Source organism: Tympanuchus pallidicinctus, unplaced genomic scaffold (genome assembly GCF_026119805.1).
Source record: "Tympanuchus pallidicinctus isolate F22 unplaced genomic scaffold, pur_lepc_1.0 scaffold12, whole genome shotgun sequence".
Lineage (NCBI taxonomy): Eukaryota > Metazoa > Chordata > Aves > Galliformes > Phasianidae > Tympanuchus > Tympanuchus pallidicinctus.
The window spans coordinates 13,805,432-13,831,066 of record NW_026294637.1 but is presented as its reverse complement, the minus strand read 5'-3'; the positions used below and the strand labels follow the sequence as shown (position 1 = coordinate 13,831,066).

The 25,635-nt window shown below is 37.7% G+C and overlaps 1 protein-coding gene across 2 annotated transcripts in view; it reads left to right on the top strand.

The window, feature by feature from the left end:
• The window catches only part of THSD4 (thrombospondin type 1 domain containing 4), a 258,583-nt gene that overhangs the window by 206,613 nt on the left and 26,335 nt on the right, over positions 1-25,635 (top strand). For both annotated transcript variants that reach the window (XM_052671768.1, XM_052671769.1), the window contains exons 9-10: positions 22,349-22,524; positions 25,153-25,249. In XM_052671768.1, the coding sequence (XP_052527728.1) occupies positions 22,349-22,524; positions 25,153-25,249 (273 nt within the window). The remainder of the gene's footprint in view (positions 1-22,348; positions 22,525-25,152; positions 25,250-25,635) is intronic.

Genomic DNA, 25,635 nt, shown 5'->3' with positions numbered 1-25,635 from the left:
CTAAAACCCTTGAAGTTGTTAAGACTTTGGATGAAATTCAACCCTGGTGTTAATGAATTCAACTCCACTGAATTCAAGTTGCACAGAATCTTACCTAGCATAATGACCTGTAGTTGAACCAGAATGTATCGAGGACATTTTTCTTTGCTGACCATTTATTTTTTCAATACTGGTGTTGCTTACCCAATTTCATTTTAGAGTTTCTGGCAAGGTTATCTTACTATAGTATGTTCCAAGGTGACCTTTTCCCACCTGGCTTCATTCAGTAGCGAGCTGATACATGACAGGTCCATACAGTGATCTTTAGGTTCCAGGCACATTTTGAAAACATACTTGAGAAATGCGTTCTCAAAAGCGGCAGATCCTTAAAAACAAAAACAAACAAACAGAAAAACCAGACCATGTTACTCCTGTGAGTATCTCTTTCTAGCACCCAGTGGCCAGGATTTTGGCTCATACCTACTCACTGATGTCAGCAGTTATTACCAGTTTCGGAGCTCATAGTGTTCTCATTTCCTGTGTTTCCTGATTCTGTCAGCATTTAACAAAAGTGGTGTTTTTTGTTTTTTGTTTGTTACCATTTGTTTGTAAGCAGTGTTTTTACAAAAGCAGCTAACACTACAGCATTGCACCAACTGAAGCCTGCTGTTGCTTTGATGATCTTCCCTGCAAATACATCATCTGAACAACAGCCAGCAGCAATGAGTCCCACTGAGGTGCTTGTTTCATAAGTTCTGTATTAAAAGAATGTTTTTTTTTCCTTTCCTTGAAATATGGAAAGGTTGTTTTGAGCAGAAGGGAAAGGAATAAAGAGAGGTATGCAAAATAGTGAAACTCAGAAAGGCTGGCTGCATGGTTTGGCTTGTAAAGCACCCGGCAGTCTGGTTGCTTATATAACTTTCCAAACCCCCTTGGCCTGGAAGCCTCTGGAGGCTGCAAGATTTTTGGTATTTCCTGCTTCTCATCAGACCCCAAAATCTTTAATTTCAGTCTTTCTCACAGTGTTTTGATTATACTTCTGTTTCCAGTTATGAACAAAACCAAAGAACTTGAGTGCAAAATTTCAAAGAAAATGTATGAAAAAAAAAAAGAGAGATGAGCAAAGAGCCTTGAACAACAGTGAGTTTTTATTTATCTGAACTCAATTAACCTGAACTTCACAGATCTCAAATATTTAGATTTGTCTTTGTTTTCTGTTACGTGATTATGCCATCAAGTAGTTTACATGAAAATAGTACTTTGTTTTGGCTGATGGCACAGTTTTCAAGGCTTACTTAAAAATCTAAGTTCTGTTTAACAATGTATGTTGAACATCTTAAGGTTCATACTTGTTCTGCCACTGACCAATGTTGGTGACTATTATCTTCATTTCCAGTCTTTATTTCAAACATTTGTCATACTAAGTAATAATTAATCTCTGTTTGTCATTGGTGAGTCTTTAATCTTAAATTTTCACTGCAATGAAATCTACAGTGCATCTGCTGCATCTTAGGTTCATGCATGTTCCCTTAAGGGAGAAATTCCATGGTCCCACTCACAAAAAATTCCATTGTCAAACAGAGCCAGTGCGTGAAACTTCAATTCTTTCTCTTCTCACTTCATAGCAAAAACTAAGAGGCTCCTCTCAGCTATGCATAAAGTATTATTTTTCTGCTGTTATTCACATGAAAGATAATTAGATAAAAAGATCGGTAAAATGGTTTTGAAAACCAATTTACAAAATAAAAGCTTTCTGATAGAAGAGGCTTGTTAGAAGAGTTTAGTGGTTCCTTGCGTCACAGTTCTGGATGGGTAGCTATCAGGATGCTGTTTGGTTCTGTGTACTGGAATGTTTGGAATATTTCAAGTACCTGAAAGGTGATTGCAAGAAGAGCAGGGTTGGTCTCTTCTCACTGGTACCAGACAGGTGACAGGACGAGGGGAAATGGCCTCGAGTTGCACCAGGGGAGGTTTAGGTTGGATATCAGGAAAAGCTTCTTTACAGAAAAGGTTGTTAAGCACTGGAATAGGACTCCCAGGAAGGTGGTTGAGTCACCGTCCCTGGATGTGTTTAAAAACTGTTTAGATGTGGTGCTCAGGGACGTGATTTAGCAGAGGGTTTTTAGTTAGGTTAGCTTGTGGTTGGGCTTGATGATCTTCAAGGTCTTTTCCAACCTGAGCAATTCTATGATTTCAAAGTGTCCACTGTATTTTAGTAAGCTTCATCTTTTTTTACCTGATACAGCTTTTCTGCCATTTGGCTGAAGTAGTCTCATGCTTTCTTTCATAAAACAGCATGAAATAGATATATTCTTTTCTCCTTCCGTATCGTGAATGTACTTAATTGCTGCCTTTTCTTGAGGTGCTGTTTATATCCTTAACGGTATGGTTGTCCATGTGTGGCACACATTGTCTTCTAGAAACTTAACAATAGCAATACTTAGAAAGGTACATCTCAGAGTAGGCAGTACAAGTAATTTACATAGGACATCTGTACGTATTTCCGTGTGTCAGAGTGCTCACCACTGTTGAGATGTCTTTGGTTTACAGCCAGGCCTCGTAAGAGATCTAAAACTTCAGCTTCTATCCTTACCTTTTGTGTAAGTTTTTTCTTTTGTAACGTGGATGATTCTCCTCTCTTTAATACAGCTGACTTCCTGCTCTATTCTTCCCCTCTAAGGTAGCCAGTGAGGGACCAGTTTTGGAATGTCATGCATCCTTTGGAAATCATTAGCTTTGTGAGTTCATCAAAGTCATGGCTGTTCTGTGTGTTAGTCACAGTACTGTCCTTTTCTTAAAAATTTTGATTCAAAATGATTGTTGTACTCTGCCTCAGCTACTCCTGAAGAATGAATGATAGCAGTCCAAATTCTTAAACTATCTGTAGACAAATTCCCAAATCATATCAAGACACGTCTTTTTTTTTTCTTGCCAAAAGGAGAAGTTGTTACTTATTTAAATAGCTGTTCAAATGCTGCAGAACATAACTTAAGGAAAAATGTCTGGGAACCTGGTTTCAATTGTCTTAGACATTTCTGTAAAGCATTCTTTTATTCCCTAATCTTATTTTATTCTGAGAAAAAATGGATATCAAAAACCTCTTTCTTTGTTCCCTAAGCATCCCTTGATTTAGTTGGAATATGTCGTTACATCATTGTCTGATTCTATAGAAGAAACATTTCTATCTTTTTTTTTTTTTTTAATGTTGCTTTGGTGATTTCCCTTTGAACTTGTAAGTTTCAGCATTTTTGTTTCTTACTCTTTTTTACATCTTTTAGTGAAATAATCAGCTAGAAGAAATCTACATTATTAGCGGCTTCATGGTTGGATCCAATAAAGAGACTTCATATGCAGAGAATATTTTTACATTGCAGCATTAAATTCCAAAATAAATCCAAGGTATACATGAGGATTTAAAATTTGATTTATAGACTGTGTGATTGAATTAGTCAAGGGAGATTAAACTTTATCCTTTTCTTCATCGCTTGCCCAGTGTCTTTGTTTTCTATTGAATACTGCTTCAAGTCTTTGAGACAGAAAAATATTGGTACTTAGAGGTCATGCAGGCCCACTGTTTCATTTGTGCTTGTGTCCATGACAGAGGTAGTTAACCACAGTCAAGACTCATTTTATGTATATGTTATAATTAAACTGCTGCAATTCTAAAAATTTTGATAGCATGCCATTGTTACAGGTCAGATGAATGAATGCCTGCAGTAAGATTAGATGTTTTTAAGTGAGCTCTTAGTGAAGGTGACCAGCTTGTACTTATAACCTGGACATGGTTTAGGAGCCTTGAGACAGAAAAGCTTGAATATCAGTTGATCATCAGTCAAACAAAATGAAAATGAGAGCATTTATTAAGGGCATGATAGTCAGCTGCAGCCAGTCTGCTTTCAGAGGCTAATGTCTGTTACCTCATTCACCTGCATTAACCTACACCAGCACTTCTACCAAATAAAATAATGCTCAGCTTTTAATCAGCATGCAGCCAGTTGAAGTGGGTTATTGGTATGTGAGGGTAAAACTGCTTTCTCTGCACCTATAAAGCTCTTAACACGGAGCTGTTACAGAGCAGGGAACTTCTGAGCATAACTTGAAATAAGGATTTTGTCTTGTAGTCCTACTGAAGTCATTGGGTGTGGGAGGTAAACCTTGAGAAAGAGGAAGGCTTAGGGGCTGGAGGGTGGGTGGAGGCCCCAGGTGAAGCTGGTTGGGACAGTTAAGGCATACTGATGCATGTAGGGCCCTGCCAAAAACTAGCAGTGATAGAGAAGCAGACTGTGCAGAGTTTGTGGAGTTCTCAGGTGACACACGTGTGTTTAATCAGGGAGAGGAGCAGAGGCCAGAGCACACCTTCAAGAGATCATTGTGTAATGGTTCAAGTGACTGTGGAGAAAGGTTGCTTTAGCTGGAATGTATTGAGCAGATTGGGAATGGGAGAGATGAATATACTTTTAAGTGTGATTTTTCTGGAACTTATTAGACTTATGTGTCTTCATTTTTTTTTACCTTTTAAAGAAAGAAATAAAGTAGCAGTGTGTTTTCCAAGGGCGAGGTCATCAAATTTTAGTGCTAAAGTGGACACTTGTTATGGACAAACATGTTGCTCTGTCAGCAGATCTGGGTTCTGTGATGGGAGGGACACTAGCACAAAGTAAACAAAGCAATGACCTCTTCCAATGAAGAAGTCTTCAGACCAAACTGCAAATTAAGCTCTCAGATAAATAATCAAAATAATATTATAATTATTTGTTTTAATTGTTTATAGATAAGAATTGTATTGTTTTTCTTTGACTAAATAAGTACATTATTTCTTAATAATTGGATTACAATTAAACTCAAATCTCTGGGTTACTGCATTAGGTGTCTGTCTTGTGTTTCCAAAGGTAATTTAGGCAACCCTTCCTTCCCCCCCCCCCCCCCCATCCAAGTTAATAAATACACCAGGTAAGCATCTGTTTCATTGAGCAAAATTAGTCTACTCAAAGAATGTTTATAAGAAGTAATATCAAGGTTTTGGAAATCTTGGGGAAGAGATACATTTTTATTGGCAAAAAGAGGTCCTGTCATTTTTCTTCTAAATTGCTTGTGAGGACCTAAGGTAACAGTATTGTAGTGTATAATGTGTCCACAGATGTTCAGTCAGACTACAGAATAAAGATTCCTTCAATAAGTGGAATTATAAGTTTACTTTAAATTTCTGTTGTAACACTTCATCATTCTCTTTTTAGTTCATATTCCAGAAGGCTGGGAGGATTGGTTTTTCCTTGAGTCTGGCAGAGCTACGAGTGATGGCTATATATGCAGAGTGATGGCTTGCTCTGATTTTTTTGTTGTTCCTTTTAAAACTGTTCCATTCCTTCCCCAGATTTAATTAATACAGGGGAAGGTCAAGTCAGAGGGGTTGTTTGGAACTGAAATTTGTATTATAAGTGAATAATACTTTTATTTGGTTGTCTTATTAAAACTTAGAAAACAAAGAAGCAGTTTTGTTAAGAGTTTGTAACTCTTCATCACCACCATTTCTTGTTGTATTTTTAACATGACTTGAATTTATGAGACTTTTTAAGTGTTGCTAAAAGCACATCATCCTGAGAACTTACCAGTGTCTTCCAATTGTATCTACTGATGCAGTGAGACATTAAGTTCTCCTTAATTTCCTTTGCCTCTCTTAATAGATATCACAGTCCGTTCTTCTGAGTCTCTGATTCAAAACAGTTCTTCATGCATTATTTTAAAAATGTTCTTACGATCCTAATGAGCAACTGACCAAGTTTTCTGTTAGCCAGTAGCAGTCAATTGAATTGGAGGGAGAGGTATCATGCTTTGAAACTGCAACAGTTGTCTGTTACTCATAGGTATATGAATGAAACAGACCATTGTTTCCCCGTGCCTTGTAATGCAGGCTCCATTCTGAGCTGCTGGACAGAAGACATTTACAAGGAAAAGAGAGGATTTTCTTCCATTGTGTTTTCTCCCTTCTATTATTTCTAGAAGTGTCATGTATTTGTTATATAGTACTGCAAGTAGTTTAATTTTAAAAGATTTAAACAGAAATTCTGATGTATTTTAATCAACCTGAGATTGCGTGGTACTGATGGTGGTCCTTCAGCACGCCTCTTTGTGACAAATTGCTGTAGTTAGTTGCAGTTTGTGTGTCAGCAGAATCCCTCTTCACCACAACCTCCCTTCAGGAAGTTGTACAGTGCAATGAGGTCTCCCCTGAGCCTCCTTTTCTCCTCTTCATTATGTCTTATAGGTAGAATAAGTTAATGAGGTTTAACAGTAACCACTGACTATAGCATCTACTCATAGAGGAGTTGTCTTCTGCTGCTCCTTCATTCTGGCATTCCTGGTTCATAAAATTGTTACAATACTGTATACCTAGAGCCAAATTTCATTTGGATTTAGATTTTAACAGACTGTTATCCACTGCCACCTTCTTGTGTTTTTTTCTTCCCTCATCCAGTTTAAAGCAGCCCATCAAGTGGCTCTCCCCTTAAAAATTACTGAGTAGCAGCTTTTAATGTCCAGGTGGCAATTCTTGTGTCTTTTTCTTCTCTCCTGGTAAGGCAGTTCACCACCTGCAAGGGTCACTTTTCTACTCCATCTAATGGTGCAGAATAGCACATTTTTTTTCCTGCATCTGTCCTGGCTCTGGCAACTTAAAGCGTAATTAAAAACACACTGCATAAGTGAGGTTTTCATGGAATTGTTAAAGGTAGTTTTAATATTTTTATTAGTCAAATGTACTTAAGTATCTTAAGTTTCTTTGCGTTGTATACAAGAAAAATTATACTAAACTTGTACAAAGTATTGTACACATTGTATTCACAAAATTTTGCTTCTGTTACTGACATGTCAATGAAGGTACTACCAAAGTTGCATACTTCCATCTTGTGATGATATGCTCCCTACTGCCCCCAACCTCCTCCTTTGGCCTGGCCATTATGCCTCAGGCCTTGCTTGGGACTGATAGCACTATAATATTATGACCCCATAAATAGTGAGCAGCCTGAGAACCCCTTGAACTCTAATCCTGATAAAAAGACTGCATCTGATGTTTCCAATTCCTTCTAAATATTTTGAAGCTTGACTGACTATAGTTCCAGACTGGATTGTGTGGAAGGTTACTAGAGGTAACTTACTGAAACATCCTCATTTTGAGACGAGGTAAACCCTTAGGATGGAATGTGGTGGATAATCCATTTCATTATAGTTCCCTAAGAATGTAACCTGTGTAAGGGTTGTAAGAATGTAACTTTATCTGTTAGCAAACACCATAGGAGCCTGGTATACTGACTGTAAGAAAAACAATACAGAGTGTGGAGCAGGGTTCAGGTCCCACGGCCAAACAGCATGATCGTTATGCAGGAATGAGGCCTTGGTGATACTATTGAAACTGATAAACCAACTTTATCATAGAATCATAGAATATCCTGGGTTGGAGGAGACCTGTAAGGATTCTTTATTTAAGGATCGTTATTTTTCTTCTCTAGGCCTAACAAACAAGGACTTCAGACACTTCTCATATGTCTTCCCCTCTAGACCCTTCACAATCTTTCCAGCCCTCCTTTAGATGCTCTCTGATAGTTTTTTGTCCTTTTTGTGGTGTGGTGCCCAAAGCTCTGCACAGCACTCCAGGTGAGGCTGCACCAGAGCAGATTAGAGCAGTGCAATCACATCTCATCCCCCTGTTATGTATCTGCATTCATGTTCTTCATTAACTTCGCATGCTTTGAAGACAGAGTTGTCCCAACAATTCAAAAGAATCCGTAATCTGTTGCTATAATAAGCTGCTCTATTCACTAATCTAGCTGTGAGAGTTTTCATTGGGCATAGCCAAATTCCTTAAGGGAGGAGTTGTGGAAGTGCATCTGAACACAATTAGATGAAATGAGCAATTTGCTTTTTGTGAATCTGTAATCACAACAGTTTGTATATTGAACGCGACCAGCCAGTGCCAAATTGAGCATCACTCAGAATCTAAGCTCAGCTATCCTCTGCTCCACTGACGTCTGAGGACAAGCCAGAATATACAGGGATTTATTTTCTGCAAAACTTATTTGCTCTTTTTCACATGATGTGTCTCCAGCAAAATGACAGGGTGGGTTCAGTTGGATTATACATTTATTTTGAATCTCTTGACTGTCCTCATCCAGCTTTCTTGGAATTCAAATCAATAGGAGACAAATCCTAGAACTAATCTTCTGAGGAAATGCAGCAATGGGGCAAACCTTACATTTTGCACAAGGTCTAGCATATGTGCCTGTGAGTTTAAGCAGAGCTGCCTTGGTTTCTCCTTCCTTGGAAGGCTCCCAGTCCTTAGTAGACCATTTGTTTGTTATGGGAGTATTTCAAGACTCTGCCTTTTAAAACTAATAATCAATAGCAGTGTAGCTGTTTAGTGCTTAGAATCCATTCAGCATGGTAAGTTCCAGAGGGGAGGTGAGAGCAGTGATTAAAACTTGCAACGCTGCCCTCCTTCACTTTCTCTCTGTGGTGTTTTCTACTGAAATCTACTCGTGTTTGGTTTTGTATTTCATGCTTCCATCCCAAATTTGGCTGCTGAAACAAAAGCTCCTTGGTTCTTTGAGAAAAGCATCTCAGAAAGTACTTCTTATCTTCAAAGTGTTTTTCTGACATTAATTAATTGGATCCTCACGATCCTGTGAGCAGGATAAGGAGCAGCCTGAAAATGCCCATTAAGCACTCATACTGCAATGAACTGTGTTAAACACCTTTGGAGCCTTGCTGGATGAAAGTGTTTTCTCTACTGCCCAAACAACTTCAGAAGTGTTTGAAAAGAAGTGCACAAAAATTAAAAATGCTTTTGAACTTTCAGCAGACTTTTATGCCTATGTGCTTGTGGATGTAAAAAAGCTGCTGTTCAAACAAGCAGGGGCAGATCCTCAGCAGCTTGTAAATTACAATGGTGCCATTGATTTCACCACAACTGAGCTGCCCTAAACATGCTAAAAGGCCTGGCTTTTTGCTTGGGAAGTAAGGCAATATGTAGTAACACCTGATCTGAATAAAGAGCTTTAAAACCTCATAATAATAGTAATAATACCTGTAATGAAGAAATACTTGCAAACACCTGGAACAGATTTTGTGTGAGACACTCAAAAGAAAGACATTAAATGAAAGTAAAAGAAAGGTAAACAAAATAAAACTAACTGGCAGTATTTGTGGGCATACTGTGGCATACTGTAGTATGAAAATGAAACATATTTTTTGTCTTCCCACTGAATTACCAAACATTCTTTCTGCTCTTGAGTGACTGTTCTCCTAAACTGTATCTGACAGTAACTCATTGTAAAAGGAGTCTATTTGTGTTTTAGTATTTAGAGTGGGACTTATTTCTGTTTTCACTGAAGTTAAGCAACAAATTCTGCTAACCACTGAAGTTACAACCAACCATTTTGGTTGTGAATCTGTGCACTCAAGGTCTTCTGCTGCCTTCAGCATCAGTTGCCAGATGATGTGCTGAGCTTCCCACCACAGTTCAAATGGAGGTATGGGAGAAGTCTGTTTTGCTAAGGCTCCTGGCATGTGTCTTTTCTGGGTAACTGAAAGACATTACAAAGCCTTCCAGTCTTTCTCTTCTCATGATGCATTGAGAAGTAGGAAGAAACGGTGTGTTCACATGATGTGTTTGAGAAAAGTATTGAACTTCTTCGCTGATAGAAGCTCCTTTAACTGATCAGCAGGGCGGCGGTATTGGGCTTCAGAGAACTTCAGAGGGCAGTACTTGCTGCTTTTTGACTCTGTGTTATGCCAGTGAAGGTTATTATATGAGTTGCTTAGCCAGTACTTTATTTATATTGCAGAGGTTTACAGTATTATTCTGTGTCTTTCTTTAGCTTTTCTTTCTTTTTTTTTTCTTTGAGAATATTCTGTCATTGCAGATGTATGCAATGACTTTGTTGGCCTGAGTGGGAAAAATGCTGTTATTGGATCAACTGGTTTTGGTTTCTTTGGATGAGTTAGGCAGAGTTTGTGCATTAGTTTAAATTTTTGGCAGTTAGTCATAGAAACTAAAAATGAATGGAAGAAGAAAGGAGTGGAGAAGGTAAAGAACATACAAACAGAAAGCAAGAATAATGGAAAAAATCAATTCAAAGTTAAACTCTCTAACAATGATTAACATTTTAAAAAATGCAAGAGTGAATTTTAATCTGGATTTATATTTTTATCAAAATTAATCAAACAGATGTATATGTATTGCTATTTACTTGGAATAATAATAATATTTGCTGACTTTTTTTTTCAGTTCATTTAGTTTATTGGAGCTTTCTGTATTTTTTTAGCATGTACATTAAAAAAAGCTACGCAGTAGCTTTACTGAATGAGTTGTATCTCACATTCAGTTCCTTAACATTATATAAGTAATAGCTCTGCTAACCTGGGCAATTATTACTGCTAGTCTTGCTATCAGGTATGTATAACAGTTGCATACCATAGTCCTAGTCTCTAAAGGATCCTAAAGAATCTCCTGAGTTTATGTAGTTGATCCTCTTTGGCTTTCTGGTCTCAAATTTTTTGTTTTATTTTATTATATTTGGTCAGTAGTTGGACTATTTCTGTATTTTAGTAGTCAATAATCAGATATAATTTGGAAGATGTGTCATGTGCCTCCAGTTTAACAGTTGCAATTGTATAGCCAAAAAATACACAAAGAGCTTAGCTGGAGGAAGCAAGAGCCACTAAAAAGGGAGGGGGAGAGAGGAGGGGAAGGTGTTTTCATTTACTTGAGTATTGCAGAAGAGTCAGGCTTTGCTCTGGCAGTGTTTCCTTAACAGAGCATGAAAATTTTCTTAGGTAGCTTAAGCAACTTTGATCTCATTTTGTTCCTGGCAAGGTTATAGACTAAAAGCCAATTGGGCACCGCTCAATGCCAAGAGGGTACGTGAAGTCAAACCTGATTGCAGGATAATCCTGCAATAAATCATAGCACATACAGTTATATAGCTTTATCCACCAGACTTGTAGCTTGCTCTTTTAACATACTGGAGCATGGTAGAGGACCTCTTAAGGTATTGGCCTAGCTGTATAAGATGTACATAGAAATACCAGTGGTCTGGTTTTATGACTTGGCAGCGGCCTATGAAAGTAAGAAATTATGGTAGTTGTTATGGTGCAGCCCACAATGACATGGATTAAGAAGATTCATTTCTATACATTCACCATCCCCTTGATAAAGATATATAATATAGATAGCCGTCATGACAAATGTAGCATAAGACTCTCAAAAAAAAACCCCACACTCAAACTTTTCAGTCGCACTGTATTACAGTGCATTTGAAGGGAAGTAAGAGAGAGACAGGATGGGTGTTAGGAAAAGGCACTTCAACCAGTGAGTGGTTGAGCACTGGAACAGGCTTCCTGGAGCTGTGGCCATGGCCTGAAGCTGCCAGAGTTTAAAAAGCATCAAGGCAGCGTACTCAGATGTAGGGATTGAAGTTTGAGTGATCCTGTGGAGCCAGGAGTTGAACTTGATGGTCCTTATGGGCCCCTTCCAACTTGGGGTGTTCTCTGATCCTATATTTTCTTATACTTCATATGTATACTTTTTGTACTTCTCAGAAATTGATCTCAAAGAAGATAGTTTATAAAACATTAAATAATAAATGCTTAGTAAAGAAGGGAAAAGACTTTCTTTTCATTTAACCATATATTCTGTATCATGCTTCCAACATAAGCTTTAAAACATTTAAGTGTAGTTCTCTCTGGCAAAATAATTGCAGTTTGTACTAAGGATACTTAACTCACCTTTTTCTGTTATCTGAACTCTGCTGCTTTATGTGTGCCACAGACAAAGTACTGCAGTTAATTAGCCAGTCTTATTAAGTGGGAAGCTTGGAACGTACAAAGCCATACTTTCCTTGTTAACCTGGGAAAAATTGTTTCACTAGCTTTTTAGTTTTGGAATGAGTAACAACGATAGAATGAGAAGTGATGCACTGAAATGATTTGTATTTGGCATAGTCCTCTGCTATCGATGACATAATTTGATCGTATTCTTTCTTGTTCTTGGCCCTATAAAAATGATCGGTACAATGAGATTATTTCTACTTCTGCCGTGTTCATGGATTGCTGGCCTTACCTCCATGTGTCAGCTGTGTTTCGTGTGGTTTGATAGCTCTGTTAAATAAACGTCAAATCAGTTCAATCTCTCTGAGCATCTTTTTTATGTTTAAATGTGTTGACTGCCTATTTGATGACATAACCAATAACATCTGGAAGATTGCCCTGAGCATTTGTGACCAGAAAATTGTGCATGAGAAAGTGGATACCAGTGCTGAACTGACTTGCTGTATTTCCAGCTTTCCTCTTTCCACCCAGCTTCTTGTTGCAGGAATTCAACTTCAGGCAATGTGTTCTCAGGTAAATGGAGACACCCTTTCACTAATGTAGTATTACTGTTCTTTGCTGAGAGCCAGATGATAGGGAGAGTCTGTAATAAATCAGTGTTCTTTTAAGCTGATGACCAAGAGGTACTAAGTTGTTATCAGTTTGTATTGGAAGGGAGAACAAGTGACAAAGTAAATTTGTTCAGCACTGAACTTCTGTGGGCAGTGGAACAAGGTCTGTCTGGTTTGGTTTGTGTCCAGTGTCAGTACTGTAACGGCCGCTGAGTGAATCAAAGCAAATTTTCCCACCCATGACACCCTCTGGTCACTCACCTTGTTGTAAATAACTTCAGTCTCATTGTTCAGGTCCGCTCTGCCTGCTTGGCCAGGATATCAGCTTTGCACAGGCTGACAGACCAGTTGGCTGCCTGGCATTACAGATAGCTTCTGGGCTCTTGCCGTAACCCACTTTCTAGTAGGACAAAGTTGTTTTGGATCTCTGTTCTATCCTGTTACCTGCATTTGTTCAAACAGTTTTGTATTGTTTGAGAGGAGACTCAGCACTTTTGTTGGACTTACCTGAAACCAGACAGTGGGTGGTATAGAAGAAGCTCCCCAGAGGGTGGGAATGACTGACATTCTGCCAGAAGAGGATACATCTAAACTAGGGCACCCAGGAATGCTTTGTAGCTACCACCACATCTGTGTGTTTTGAGTTACAGTATTGGATGTTACCGCAATAATCAAAAAACGTTTGAAAAATTCCAGTTAAAATTTAAAACAGCTTAGAAACATTCACCAGTTCCAGTTTTTCATTGCTAGGAATTAAAGCTCTTTAGCAAACAAAAGAAGCAGTTATAATTCTATTTCAACTTTTGATTGTCGTGAGACACAGTGCTGTTTTTCTCCAGAGATACCACAATCTGCTCTTTTTTACTCAGCTGCCTCCTAACTATTCAAGTTCTTGGCAATTGTTGAGAGTGCAAGGAGTTGCAAAATACTTCTCAGTATGCCAGCTGGAGAAAAGAGAGGGATATTTGCACACGTGCTTTTTAGTAATCTGGCCATTCTGACTGAAGTGGTATACAGATTAAAAGATAATGCAATCCACCCATAGGATTTAGGCCAAATGTGTGCGATGTTTCTCTGCTGGGCTAACTAATGTGCAGCTGAGCTGTGCCAGAAGGCTCAGCTATCGCCTTCAGACACATTAAGAGCCAGACCCATCAGCTTCTGAAATATAAGAACTAAATTCTAACTGAAATGGTGCAACTATGCCAAATGCTAAAATCTGCGGATTCAGTGAAGTTGCACACTTAGAAACCACTCGCTATGTTGAAAGTGTATCCCTCCTATAGACTATTAGTTTCTAGCCCTGAATGTTGTTTATTTCACATTACTGTTGATACTTAATATTTGGTTTACAGCTACTGTTAGTGAGATATATGTGATTCTAAAAATCCAAACTATGCCTTTACACTGTAATTTCACCATCATTCTTGTCAGGCCTTATGACAACTGAAGTTCTGGGATGGGCAGTTACAAACTTTAATCTTAGTTATGTCCTGCCTTCTTTAAAGAAAGAAATGAAAGATGAATATATAAGTATCTGGAAAAGCTTTCTCCTTCCCATGAAAGATTCGCCAAAATGCTGAAATTCTGCTTTAATTTCCCTTTTTACGTGCATCCTCTAATCTACTTCATGAACTCTGTACTTCAGAAGTTCCAACTAATATATAGGTAAATTTTTACCACCTTTCTTAGCAGCAGCATAAGTATACAGACCTATTAAAGTCCTCTGATTGGTTAACACTACTGTTTTCTGTCTGTTTTCAAAAAATCCCTGTTTAGATTTTCAGTATTGCAGTTTTCCCCAGTAAGATTGAGTGTGATAGATGGAAGAGCAATAGTGGCGAAGAAGCATGGTAAATTCTACATAATTGTGCATCTTTTGTGCATGTCATAATCATATCTTTGTATTAGATGTAGTGATTAGATTAGATTAGATGTAGTGTGCATGTTCGCTTCACTTTGCTTCTTTTTTCATCAAAAAGACTTCAGAAAGAGTAGAAGACTTGTTTATGTCAGCTGGCTATTACCAGTATGTATCAGGAAAGACCATATAAGCAATGTGGGGAAATATTCCATTCTCTGATAGATGCTTAAGGTGTATGCCATTCAATAACGTGTGGGTTGGTTTGCTTGAAGATTTTATTGAAAGTTCTTGGAACTTGGAATTCTTTTACAGTGCATGAGTCTGCATAGATAGTATGACTATATGATATACCAGTTCTGTTTCTCAAAGACTGTTATTTATTGCACTGGTAATTATTCTGCTCTGCTTTGCTGTCCCAGCATTTCCCTTACTGATGTGTTAACATTCTTTAAGGAGTTAGAAATGAAGGAAAAAATAGGCAAAACTGAATGAGGAGGGAGCTGCATCAGCAGGGGAAAGTTAGAGCAGCAGTTTAATGGATGCTTCAAGAGGAAAATGGCTCGTTATGGTGGTAGAAAATGAGCATTTCTGATTACAGTAATTAACTGGAAACCTTGACGTTTAAGCAAGTACGTCTTATTTTCTCCCGGTAGGTAGAAAAGATCAGGAGTTTTTTTCTGGGACTTGTTGCCTGAGATGATTTGCAAGAGCAAGCACATGAGGAGCTCAGAGCAAGATTAAATCGTGCTCTGAGGACAAACTGAGCAATAATGAAAGAAAGAATTACAGCTGACAGAAGCATATTACTGTGCAGCATTACTATTGCTGCTGATTTGATCAGCTGATTACATAGAAGAAAAAAATTTACAAGTGAGCAAAAATTGACTTGCCATTGTAATGAAAACCTGGGAAATCCCTGCCAAAAATAAGCAAGTTCCACAAAGGCTGAGTCTGGCTGAACATTGTTTGTGCATATGTGTCAAATTTGGGAAGCACTTGTGTCCATCACTTTTTCAAGAAATTGACAGTACTTGCAGAACAGTAATTTTAAATTTCTGTTTTGGCACAATATCAGATTCAATCTATGTTTTTCAGAGTCAGACCAGAGATGCTACAACTCTGAAAGCAAAGCAAACCATTTCCATTTGTGCCAAAAGAATGCTGTTTGGTTTTGGGGTTTGCCTGGCTTTGTTTGCTGAGCTGGTATATCTGGTATGTCCAGAGAGAGTATAGAAATGGCCATCAGTTGTTTGCTTTTTGGACCATTCATTGCAGTGAGCAGCATGGGAGATGAGAAGGGTAGCTGGAAAATGTAAATGGAAAAATTAGGGAGCTGCACATCTCCTCCAAAAATAGTTGGAAAAATGAACAATAATTTGTCTTTTGTGAATGCAGTGCTGCAGTCACTGAAACATCTCAGTGCATAATGCAGAGCTGAACTGTGGATTGATCACAGCCTACAAGAGACAAAGCACAGAAAGTTCTTGCAGTTTACCTTTATTAATTCTTTAATGTTGGGTTCACTTGTAACATAGTCAAACTCAAAAGAAAAAGGCTTTAAAACTATGCAGCATTCCAGAGAAACATAAATATATATGGTAGATGATTTTGCACTGAAAAAAAGGTTAAATGAAATAGCTAAGACAGGAGGAAGATGAGATCTCAAAGAATTGTCTAAACAAAAGTATTCTGAAAATATTGTATGTATTTTAAGTATGTCCTTGGAAGTAATAGAATTCTGAACACCTCAGCGCTAGGTGATGGCATGAAATCCAGGAGAGGAAATTGCCCAGAAACTGGATGAGTTACAGAAAAGTGGTCAAGCAAGACAAATAGCAAAAAGTAAATGAACTTTGAAGCAATTGGATTTCATCACAGTGATCTGCATTGATGATAGTTTTCTAAGATCTCCATGTAACTTCGGTTGGCAATACAAACCTACACATTCAAAATGCTAGTTTACAGTCAGTCATTAAGGTCAAAGATAAATTTTCTTGGTACAATTCTTTTTCATCATCTCAATTATTCTCCTCTGCTCTTAGTTACTGTGAAGCTTTCTGCATCCATTCTAACACTAAAGATTGCAATGCTCAATCTTCCAATCAACAAAAGATTTATATGTATATAGATATATAGATATATATATCACATTTTTAAAAATAAAATTGTTGTAATTATTAGGAAGTGCATCCAGAATGTCTGTTCCTGCACAACTGAAACAACAGTAACTGAGACCAAAGATGACAGAACTTTAGTCTATTGTGCTGGCTTTTTTTGATTTTTTGCTCTGGATAAAGATAAAGCCAAAGTAGAATCTCAGGACAAAGTTGGGAGAACTAATATAATGCAATTCACTGTATGAAACTTGTTAGGATACAAAGCAGGATTTTTTAATATGATATGAATATTATTTACAGATCTTCCTGCCTGCCCCTTCAGCAACAGGTTTGTTGATGACATTAAAAACTGAATACGTCAGAAGAATACACACACAGTGCCCATAAGGCTTCAGGTGAAACTTTATAGTAGGAAAAGATGTAATTAGAAAGACAGAAGCTTGTTTCTAACAACTTTTATCATTGCCTTTAGTTGATGCATTACAATTCACAAGTTTCTTCTGAAGTTTGAGAAGGTCAGTAGAATCATAAAACAAATCCTAATTGCTTTTGGTCAGGAAAAATCTCTCCCTTCCCCTGTCTTGGTTGCCAGTGAAAAAACCATCAGGTTGTTTGCTATCACTTGATTTTTTCTGGTTGCAATCCCTTAGCCATGCTAATGTTTCCGGAATTAAACTCAGAGACCTCTGGGAACTGTACCATATTTTTGGAAAGGAATTATTTCTGAGAATCCATTTGAACCAGTCCCTATTGCTTTATTTTTAATCCGTATGTTATTATAGGTAGCGTTAGGCTATAATTAGGATATTTAGAATATTCAGATAGCATCAGCTGTTATTCTCTCATTCTCTGTATGCATCAGGGTATTAAGTACTGCATTGTAACATGTGTGACTTGCAGTGTTTTTAGATTGCCGTAAACGTAGTAAGGTCATTTAATTGTGTAATTATTGTGCATTCTGTACTGCAAGTCTGATCGGCATTCTGGTCCATGTAACTGTTTTTCCTACAGGAAAAATTAATAGAAGCTGTGTTTCTTTTGCTTCATTTGTCATAGTGCTTGTTCAGAAGTAGTCACGTGCTTTACTATAGCTGTTTCTGGGTACTTGTTCTGACAGTATTGGGAAGAAGGCCTTGCTTCTAAGTCAAAACAGTGTAGCTAAAACATTCTTAAACATCATTTCAACTTAAAACGCTTTTTAAAGTAAAACACCAAAATATATTCCAAATGTTATTAGACAAGTAAAAATCATTGTGCTGAATTGCAAAAAATGAGGCAGTTGCTACACTTGCCCTCTAAGACATTTTGGTTTAATTGGCAGCTGCAAAACAAGCAGGGCTGGAGAGCCCAAACCATTCAGCCACTCATCTTTTATAGCTGCCTCTGCTGAATGTTAACTGGTTAATTTTTTACCATATTTAATCAGCCCTTGGCCAGAATTGTGAGCATCTCTGCAATTTGTCAAGTTTCTCTAGGATAAATTACCAGAGAGACATTTGGATCTAACTTCAGCAGCACAAGTCTTCGCTTTATTTCCCCCTGACCACAGTTGTAAGAATGCAGTCTGTTTCCTGGAAAAGAACTGCTTTTTTGAATGAACATCATGTGTGCTCATTTAAGAACTTGCAAGGCGTAGAATAGTTCAAGCTTTAGATAGAAGGGAATTCAAAACCAATTCATACCATTGCTTCTCTTGAAAACAGTTTCCAAAAATGGCGGGGGAGTTCTGACCAGAAAAATAAATTGTGTTACTAGAATTCCATCCACAGCACTTCTTAAAATTCCTTCGTGGTAATGCTGTAAATGTCATGCCATAGTTTTGATAAAGAAATTTTGTATTTGAAAAAAAGTTGAGTGAAACTGTTGTAAACTGGAACATTGAAACTTACCTTAGCTGAAGAAGATGGGAAGCGACTGATTTTTCCCAGAGCAAATGAGTTAGCAAATGGTAAAAACGCTGCATTTTCTTCTGTATAGGATTTGTAACTTAGTATTGCAGTTTACTTTTACTTTTATAGAAAGTTTTAATGCAGACTGGATAATGTTTTTTCACAAGAATAATAATGGGGAAATTTAAGTTACTTTTTATATATGCTGATTTTACATCTTCGTGTAGGGATCTGTTCTCATTCAACTTCATCAGTGATCTGGATGAGGGGATGAATGGATCGTATCAATACTTAAAATATGTGAGGGTGTCGAGTGGATTGGGCCAGGTTCTTCTCAGCAGTGTCCAGCAACAGGACAAGGGGGAATGAGCACACACAGGAGCTCAGGAAGTTCCATACAAAATGAGAAAGAACTTTGCTGTGAGGATGACAGAGCACTGGAACAGTCTGCCCAGGAAGGCTGTGGAGTCTCCTCTGGAAATATTCAAAACCCACGTGGATGCTTTCCTATGTAACCTCCTTTAGGAAACCTGCTTTTGCTAGGGGGTTAGGACTAGATGATCTCCATAGGTCCCTCCCATCCCCTACAGTTCTGTGAGTCCATGATATATTTTTCTAGTTCAGAGTGATGCAAAGCTTTTGGTAGTGTTTTTTTTTTTTAAAGGCATCTGTGAGGATGAGATTGAGGGACTGGAGCTTTGGGAAGACTCAGCGTGTGATCTAGACTTGAGAAGATTGGCAAGAGTGAAAAATGCAATAAAAAGGAAATATAGTAATAAAATTATCTTTGAAGTACTGGATAAATTGATTTTTTTTTTAATTTTCTGGTTGCAGTGATGCAGTTTAAATTGGGATTACAAACACTACGCTTACAAATCATCAGATATCAACTTCCCTCATGAAATATTGACCTTGAAAGCGGGTGTGAGTTCGTTCTTCACAGAGCACCACTGCACTGGCCATCTCTGCTTTAAATTCTTGCTGAATTTTTCAAGTTGCTGTGTAGAATCAATAATAATAAGCAGGAAAGCATGAACTATAGGACATCTTTAAAAGGAGAGCAGTAAAACTGGACTGTTGGAAATTAATATTCTTCAGCTACTTGAAATACAATCTTAACTATAGCCTATTGAGATTTTTGCCACAGAATGGTAGCCCAGCTTGTAACCTGCCGCTACATGCTGATAGAGTATTGCAATACTCTGTCACTCCAGTGCAAAGCATTACTGAAAATTGCTGTAAACAGCACAGTTTTAGTTAAGAAGCTGAGCCCAGAATGAAAGATAGATGAAATCAGCTACAGACTGTATGAGGATGAAATTCTTCATGAGCAATTAATGGCAGCGCTTATAGTACTCCTTTATGCTTCAGCTAAAAATATTAGCACCATAAAAATTCTTCTGGGGGCAGAGTGGAGGTGGTAGCTGCAGGATGATCCAAACATAAAAGAGGCACATTTTCTTTTTTTTATGGGGAGACCTCATTCAGACTTGTAAGGTGATGGATTTGAAATGAAAGTTCTGTGGATTCATAGTTTCCCAGGCAGCCATCTTTCTACAGCTTCATTATTAACACCAATTTAATCTTAGCCAGCACTCTTTCTTATGCCATTTAAATTGTTGAATTGAGTAAAATTATGACGAATATTTATATTTATATTTATATTTATATTTATATTTATATTTATTTAAAATCTGGTTGGTTTTGGTTTTGTTTGCTTCTGATGGAAAGACAAAAGAATGAAACGTTACCATTTAAGATTGTTTTCAGGGACTAGTCATCCAGGGGCTATCCTATATGTTGCTTGAAAGTAAAAATGGCAGTTTTGACTGACTTCAGTAAGGGCTTCCTTCTCATAGATTCTGTTGGCTGTAGCCAGCTGCTTTAACCTTTCTACATCTTACATTTTATCTAGAGCTATGAAACAATACTTTCTTTAAACTCTAGATAGAAGGCAATGCAATAATATGAAGTTTTAAATTCATTTATCAACTTCAAATCATTTTCTGTTCAGTTACTACCTTGCTCCCCTTTGAACAAAAAGCAAATTTGATCTTTCTTACTTTTCCTGTACAAACTGGGATACTAATAACAAATTGCCTTATACTGCAGATTGCACACGTTCTTCTCACACAATTAGTTTCTCCATCTTGAAGAAGTAGGCTGTTGAGTCTTTAGCATTCCTAGAGATATGACCATGTCAGTTTAGTACAAGGAGGATTAATAAAGCTCATATAATTGCAGTTAGGAGTAGATTGATGTTATCAGTGCTTCATATCTCATTTTCTACATAAGAAGAAGTTCAACTGAAGATTCCAATTGGCTGATGCTTGAAGACTGATTAAGTCTCCCACTTAGTCTAATGAATCATTACTTTATCAAATAATAATAAGGATTTACATGATTGTATCTAAGCGCATTTTATAATATTTTTAAAAAACACAATGAAGTTTTCTTCCATAAATAATTTCATCAAGATTAAACAAATTACAAACAGTAGGTTAGTCAGCATCAAGAATTCCCATAGGTGAAAAAGTCTTCAAACCTTTTGGCTTACTGAACAAGGACTCTGAAAGTGTTGCATTTTATCTATTTCTCACAATTGTGAGAGAACAGAAAAGCTATCTTTGATGTAACCAGGTCCTCAACCCTAAAGTGTTATAAAGTGAAAGCTAGTACATTGAATTTGCATTAAATATACAGTGTGCAGCAAAATTAATAGTAAATTTCATTGTCTGTTCTAAGTCTGCATTTGAGAACGATTTGTTTGGACTGGATGATCTTTTAGGTCTTTTCCAACCTTGGTGATTCTGTGTTTTATAGTGAAATTGAAAATTGGCTGAGTAGAGCCTTTGGAGGAAAGGATCAAATCTTTCCGTCATACTTAAACAGCATCTGATGTGGCTGCAGCCTAGAGATACTATAAGAGCTGCAGAAATTTAACGTTGCATGAAGTTATGCATCTGCACATGACAAGAGTTTAAGTAGGGACTTAAAATTATAGCCATACAGATAAAAGAAGCATAAACAAGAGGGAGCAGAGGTACCTAAAAATCAGTGTGTTCTCCGTGATCACAAGGACATGCACTGCACAGTTGGTTCACACCTCAGTGATTAATGGGACCTTACAGGAAAGGTGATGAAAGACTGTAGTAGTGTAGGACAAGGGGTAATGGTTTCATGTTGAAAGCAGTTAGATGTAGATTAATAATTAGAAATTTTTTACCACAGAGGTGCTGAGGTGCTGGAAGTGGTTGCCCAAAGTGGGCTCTCCTTGTTTGGCTGGGGCTTTGGGCCAGTGAGATCTAGTGGGAGATGTCCCTGCTTCTGGCAGCAGGATTGGGGGTTGTACAAAATGATCTTTAAAAGTCTCTTCCAACCCATTCTGTGATTCTGTGATTCTATGATTGAATCCATGTTTATACTTCCTTATCTATTATCTGATTAACAAGTCACTTTCCCATCTGCAAGATTTTCACATATCTCGTCATTCCACCTGGTTCTGGAGATAAGGGCTCTGCAGATGCTCTGGCAAAGATAATATTCTGAAAAGGAAGTGTAGTCAAATGGCTTCATGAAGACTAATGGGAATATTTGTCAGCCTTGGATTTTCGTGTGTCCTTAGACTAACTGATTGTTTGATTCTTCTGCATTGTGTAATGTAGTGGTTTTCTGTATCTGCTTCTGTGTTTTGTTGTGTCTTGTTCATAAAATACTTGGTTCAACGGAAAGGAAGGTGAGAAAAACCACTTTCTTGGCATCTCAGAATGCGTGCCACTGGCTGGCTGAGAGACTTGTATGACATCCTGTGAAAAATTGTTGGAAAACATTTCCAAGCTGTCTAATTTTTCTGTCTGTCATGTGAGCAGTCAGGCAAAGTTTTCTAAGCTTGCCTTTTTTTGCACAACTGTTAATATAACTGTTCTTTTCTACTATCACACAGTTTTTCCCCAAGGTCAGGGAATATGTAGCAGTGTAACATACACTTGGGAATCTGATAGGATTCCAGTACGAGAAGGTGATTTCTTCTGATCAATGTCTTTGTGTCTCTCTCCCTATTCTGTACAGCCTTGCGGAGTCGATCAGGGCGGTCCATCATCAATGGAAACTGGGCAATTGATCGACCTGGAAGATACGAAGGTGGTGGGACAATGTTCACTTATAAGCGCCCAAATGAAATATCCAGCACTGCAGGAGAGTCCTTTTTAGCTGATGGTCCAACAAATGAAGTCCTCGATGTCTATGTAAGTTTCTTGTAGGATAATGTTTCTGAGGAAAAAAAAAAATTGTTTGGTGTTCACGTGCAACACTTTACTGCATTCAGTACTAACACTTGTAACTGTTTTGTTTTTTGTTCTTGCAACACAATTTTGGGTATTTTACTATCTCTTTCACATAATGCTCTGAGCTGATGTTTAAGTTTTTATTGCTATCTGACTGATGCATAATATATGATGATCCAGGAAGAAGTGGATCAGGAAATGGATTAAGGAGATATTTTCAAATAAGTATCACAAAACAACTTCAGTTTAAGTATAAAATATCTTAATGTATAAATTTATACTTGGTATATTTTTTTTCTTTTACAGAGAGTATAATAAAGCTGGCATGATGGACACAGCTTTATTAGTTTTGCTCGGTGTCTGCTACTGTGGATTGTCAAATCTAATTTGACTGGACTGTTATCTGAGATGTTTCTTGTAGATATGAGAAATATTAGAATTCATTATAAGCTGACAGCATAGCGTCTTCCTGTCTTTCCATGTTTGTCTTTCCATATTTATCTTCCCATACTGTACTGGAAGAGAGCTAGCTAAAAGAAATCCAAAGGTCACAATGACCCAGCCTCTTTTACGAGTTTGAAATATGTAATCACACAGATACAATGTCTTCCTTCAGTCTTTCTCCTGCATGTAATTGTTTTCATCTCTACTCTACATTTTTACTCTGTGTAGAAAAATGGAAAGATTTGCAGATGGGAACTCCAAATGGATTGTTGTTCCTATTTGCTGAGACCATGCAGTTTTTCTTCCTTTCTCAATAAGATAAAATAAGGAAAAACACTCTAAGTTACAGCAGGTTTCATTAGCGAGATGGTAAGAAGTGCTTTACAAGTGTGAGGTGTGCATTGCTTCAAAGACTGTGGTCCACTATCTCAAAAGCAACAATGCTGTATAATTCCATCCTCCTTATGGGAAAGCTATTACAATATATTCGTAGGGACTTCATCAGTTAAGCTCACTCTAATGTGCCTGTAAGCTGTTGTAGAAATGTGGTGGAAAAACCACGGAAACAATTGGGAAGCTGATCCTGGAACCATCTTAAGAAGAGGGTCCTGATGCAGGAAGGTGAGGGGTACTTGGCAGCCAACTCCTCAGTGCTTGGTTCTCTCAGCACGAAAGACAAAGAAGGTGTATTTTTAAATAACAATGTAATGTTAGAAGGACCAACCCTTACAGAAAATTCTCCAGATAACATATCATCAAATGGCTTAAAGTAGATGATCTCTAAGGGGATGGTTTACAGAATTGTTTAGCTATTATACTTGAAAAGGGAAAAGTGATTCTAGGATAAAGGAAAAGAAAGGTCTGTGTCCTTAGTTGGTGTTAATTGGTGTGACAAATTATTGAAGGCCTGAAGCATAAATCTACTGTAGGTCATATAGCCAGTGGCATAGCGTGATTCTTTGTCTTTTGGCTTGTGGTTTGTTAGGATCAGAGAACTACTGCATGCTCTGGGGTTTCATTTATTTATTTTAAAACAGATTTTAAGTTAAAGTGTACTTTGGACCTTCTAGCCCTCAGAGAATCTAGGACTTTTAAAGCAGTAGAAGCAGTTCTGAAGTAATCAAAGCTAAATGAGTGAAGTTAGCAGCTGATGACATCTGTGCATTTCTGGTATGGGTGCTCTGAGGCTCTCAGCAGCAAAGCCAGTAGGGAACTAGAGTATTCTGCTATCAGCTTTCAAAACTTTCTTAAAGTCATATCTTCTTAGGCTTCATTATGCCTGCCTACTCAGGTAAGCACACAAGAACTGCCTTTGGAGGGGTGCTCATGTCAACTTGCATGGTGCTGTTCATCAGCCTTCTGAAAACACTTGCATTTGTTTTCATATTAAAAGCAGCGAAGTTTAAGGTTCCCACATATGTTCATAAAGAACACTTGAAAGAGTTGTTGTGGTTTGCTATAAAGCAGTGAGAAGGGACTGTGTCTGCAAGTGCATTATGTCTTCATTCACTTGCAAATGGCCATGCAGGAAAGATGCCTCTCCAGTCACCCTGATAAGTATGGGGGTCTTTATAATCTGTTCACTTAAGCTTTGTTGAGTAATGCATATGATGAGACTATTAGTAACTTAGCTAGCTGGCTGTTGAGACACCACTGAGTGGTGTAGGGGTAGCTGCATGATGATAGAACAAACTGTTTGATTTGCACGTGCTCTGTTTGGTATATCTGATAAACCTTTAAAAAGGCGGCTTGATCTGTAGATCAGAGTGTGTGCACTTGTTTTTCTCTGCTTTGTTTTTCTCTTGCTCATATTTTCTGAGGCATCTGCCAAGCTCCCCTGTCAGTGTTTTGGTGACTGCCCAGGCCAGGGTGGGTCCTGCCCACTGCAGCTACACTCAGCTACAGCCTGTCAGACCTGTGGTTTTTATGGAAGGTTTAGAGAAAGAGTTCATCTGCCATCACAAGCTATCTCAGTTTGCAAACACAGTCACCTTATTTTTTCACTTTTAAACACGATCATTAAGCATTGTTTCTGTAATAACCAATGATAAATAATGTTACACAGTTGATCAGTTGAAGTACATTTTTCAGCGTTAGCTATGTAACGATTGGAAAAAGCGAATAAATAGCTACTTTTCTTTTTAGATGATACACCAGCAGCCTAACCCAGGTATACATTATGAGTATATCATTCCAGGAGACAATGTCATCAGTCCTCAGTTGCTTGCTCACAGGAGGCCAGGTAAAACGCCAGTATTTCCTATTACTAAGCACATTCTGTTTCCTGATAAACTAATGGAGAAATCCGTACCATTAAGTTCAGTGTAAACAATTTGGGAAAGGCCCAGAATTTCACCTTTCTCATTGAAATAGAAGTCTGCATAGATATGTTAACTTAAGTGAATTTCTGCTGACCTGAGTAGCTGGGAATCTCATCATACATTTCTATTTTCAGCAACAGTTTTGTTCTTAAAATGTTAACTGTATGCTTTACTTGACCTGGATTGTTGTAGCAGTGTCTCAGAAATTAGATTTTTCTTTTCAGAGTTTGAGCTAATTTAAAACAATCCTTCTCATTTTCATTTTCTTCTCCCAACCAGAAAGGATGAGAGATAAAACTGGTACCTC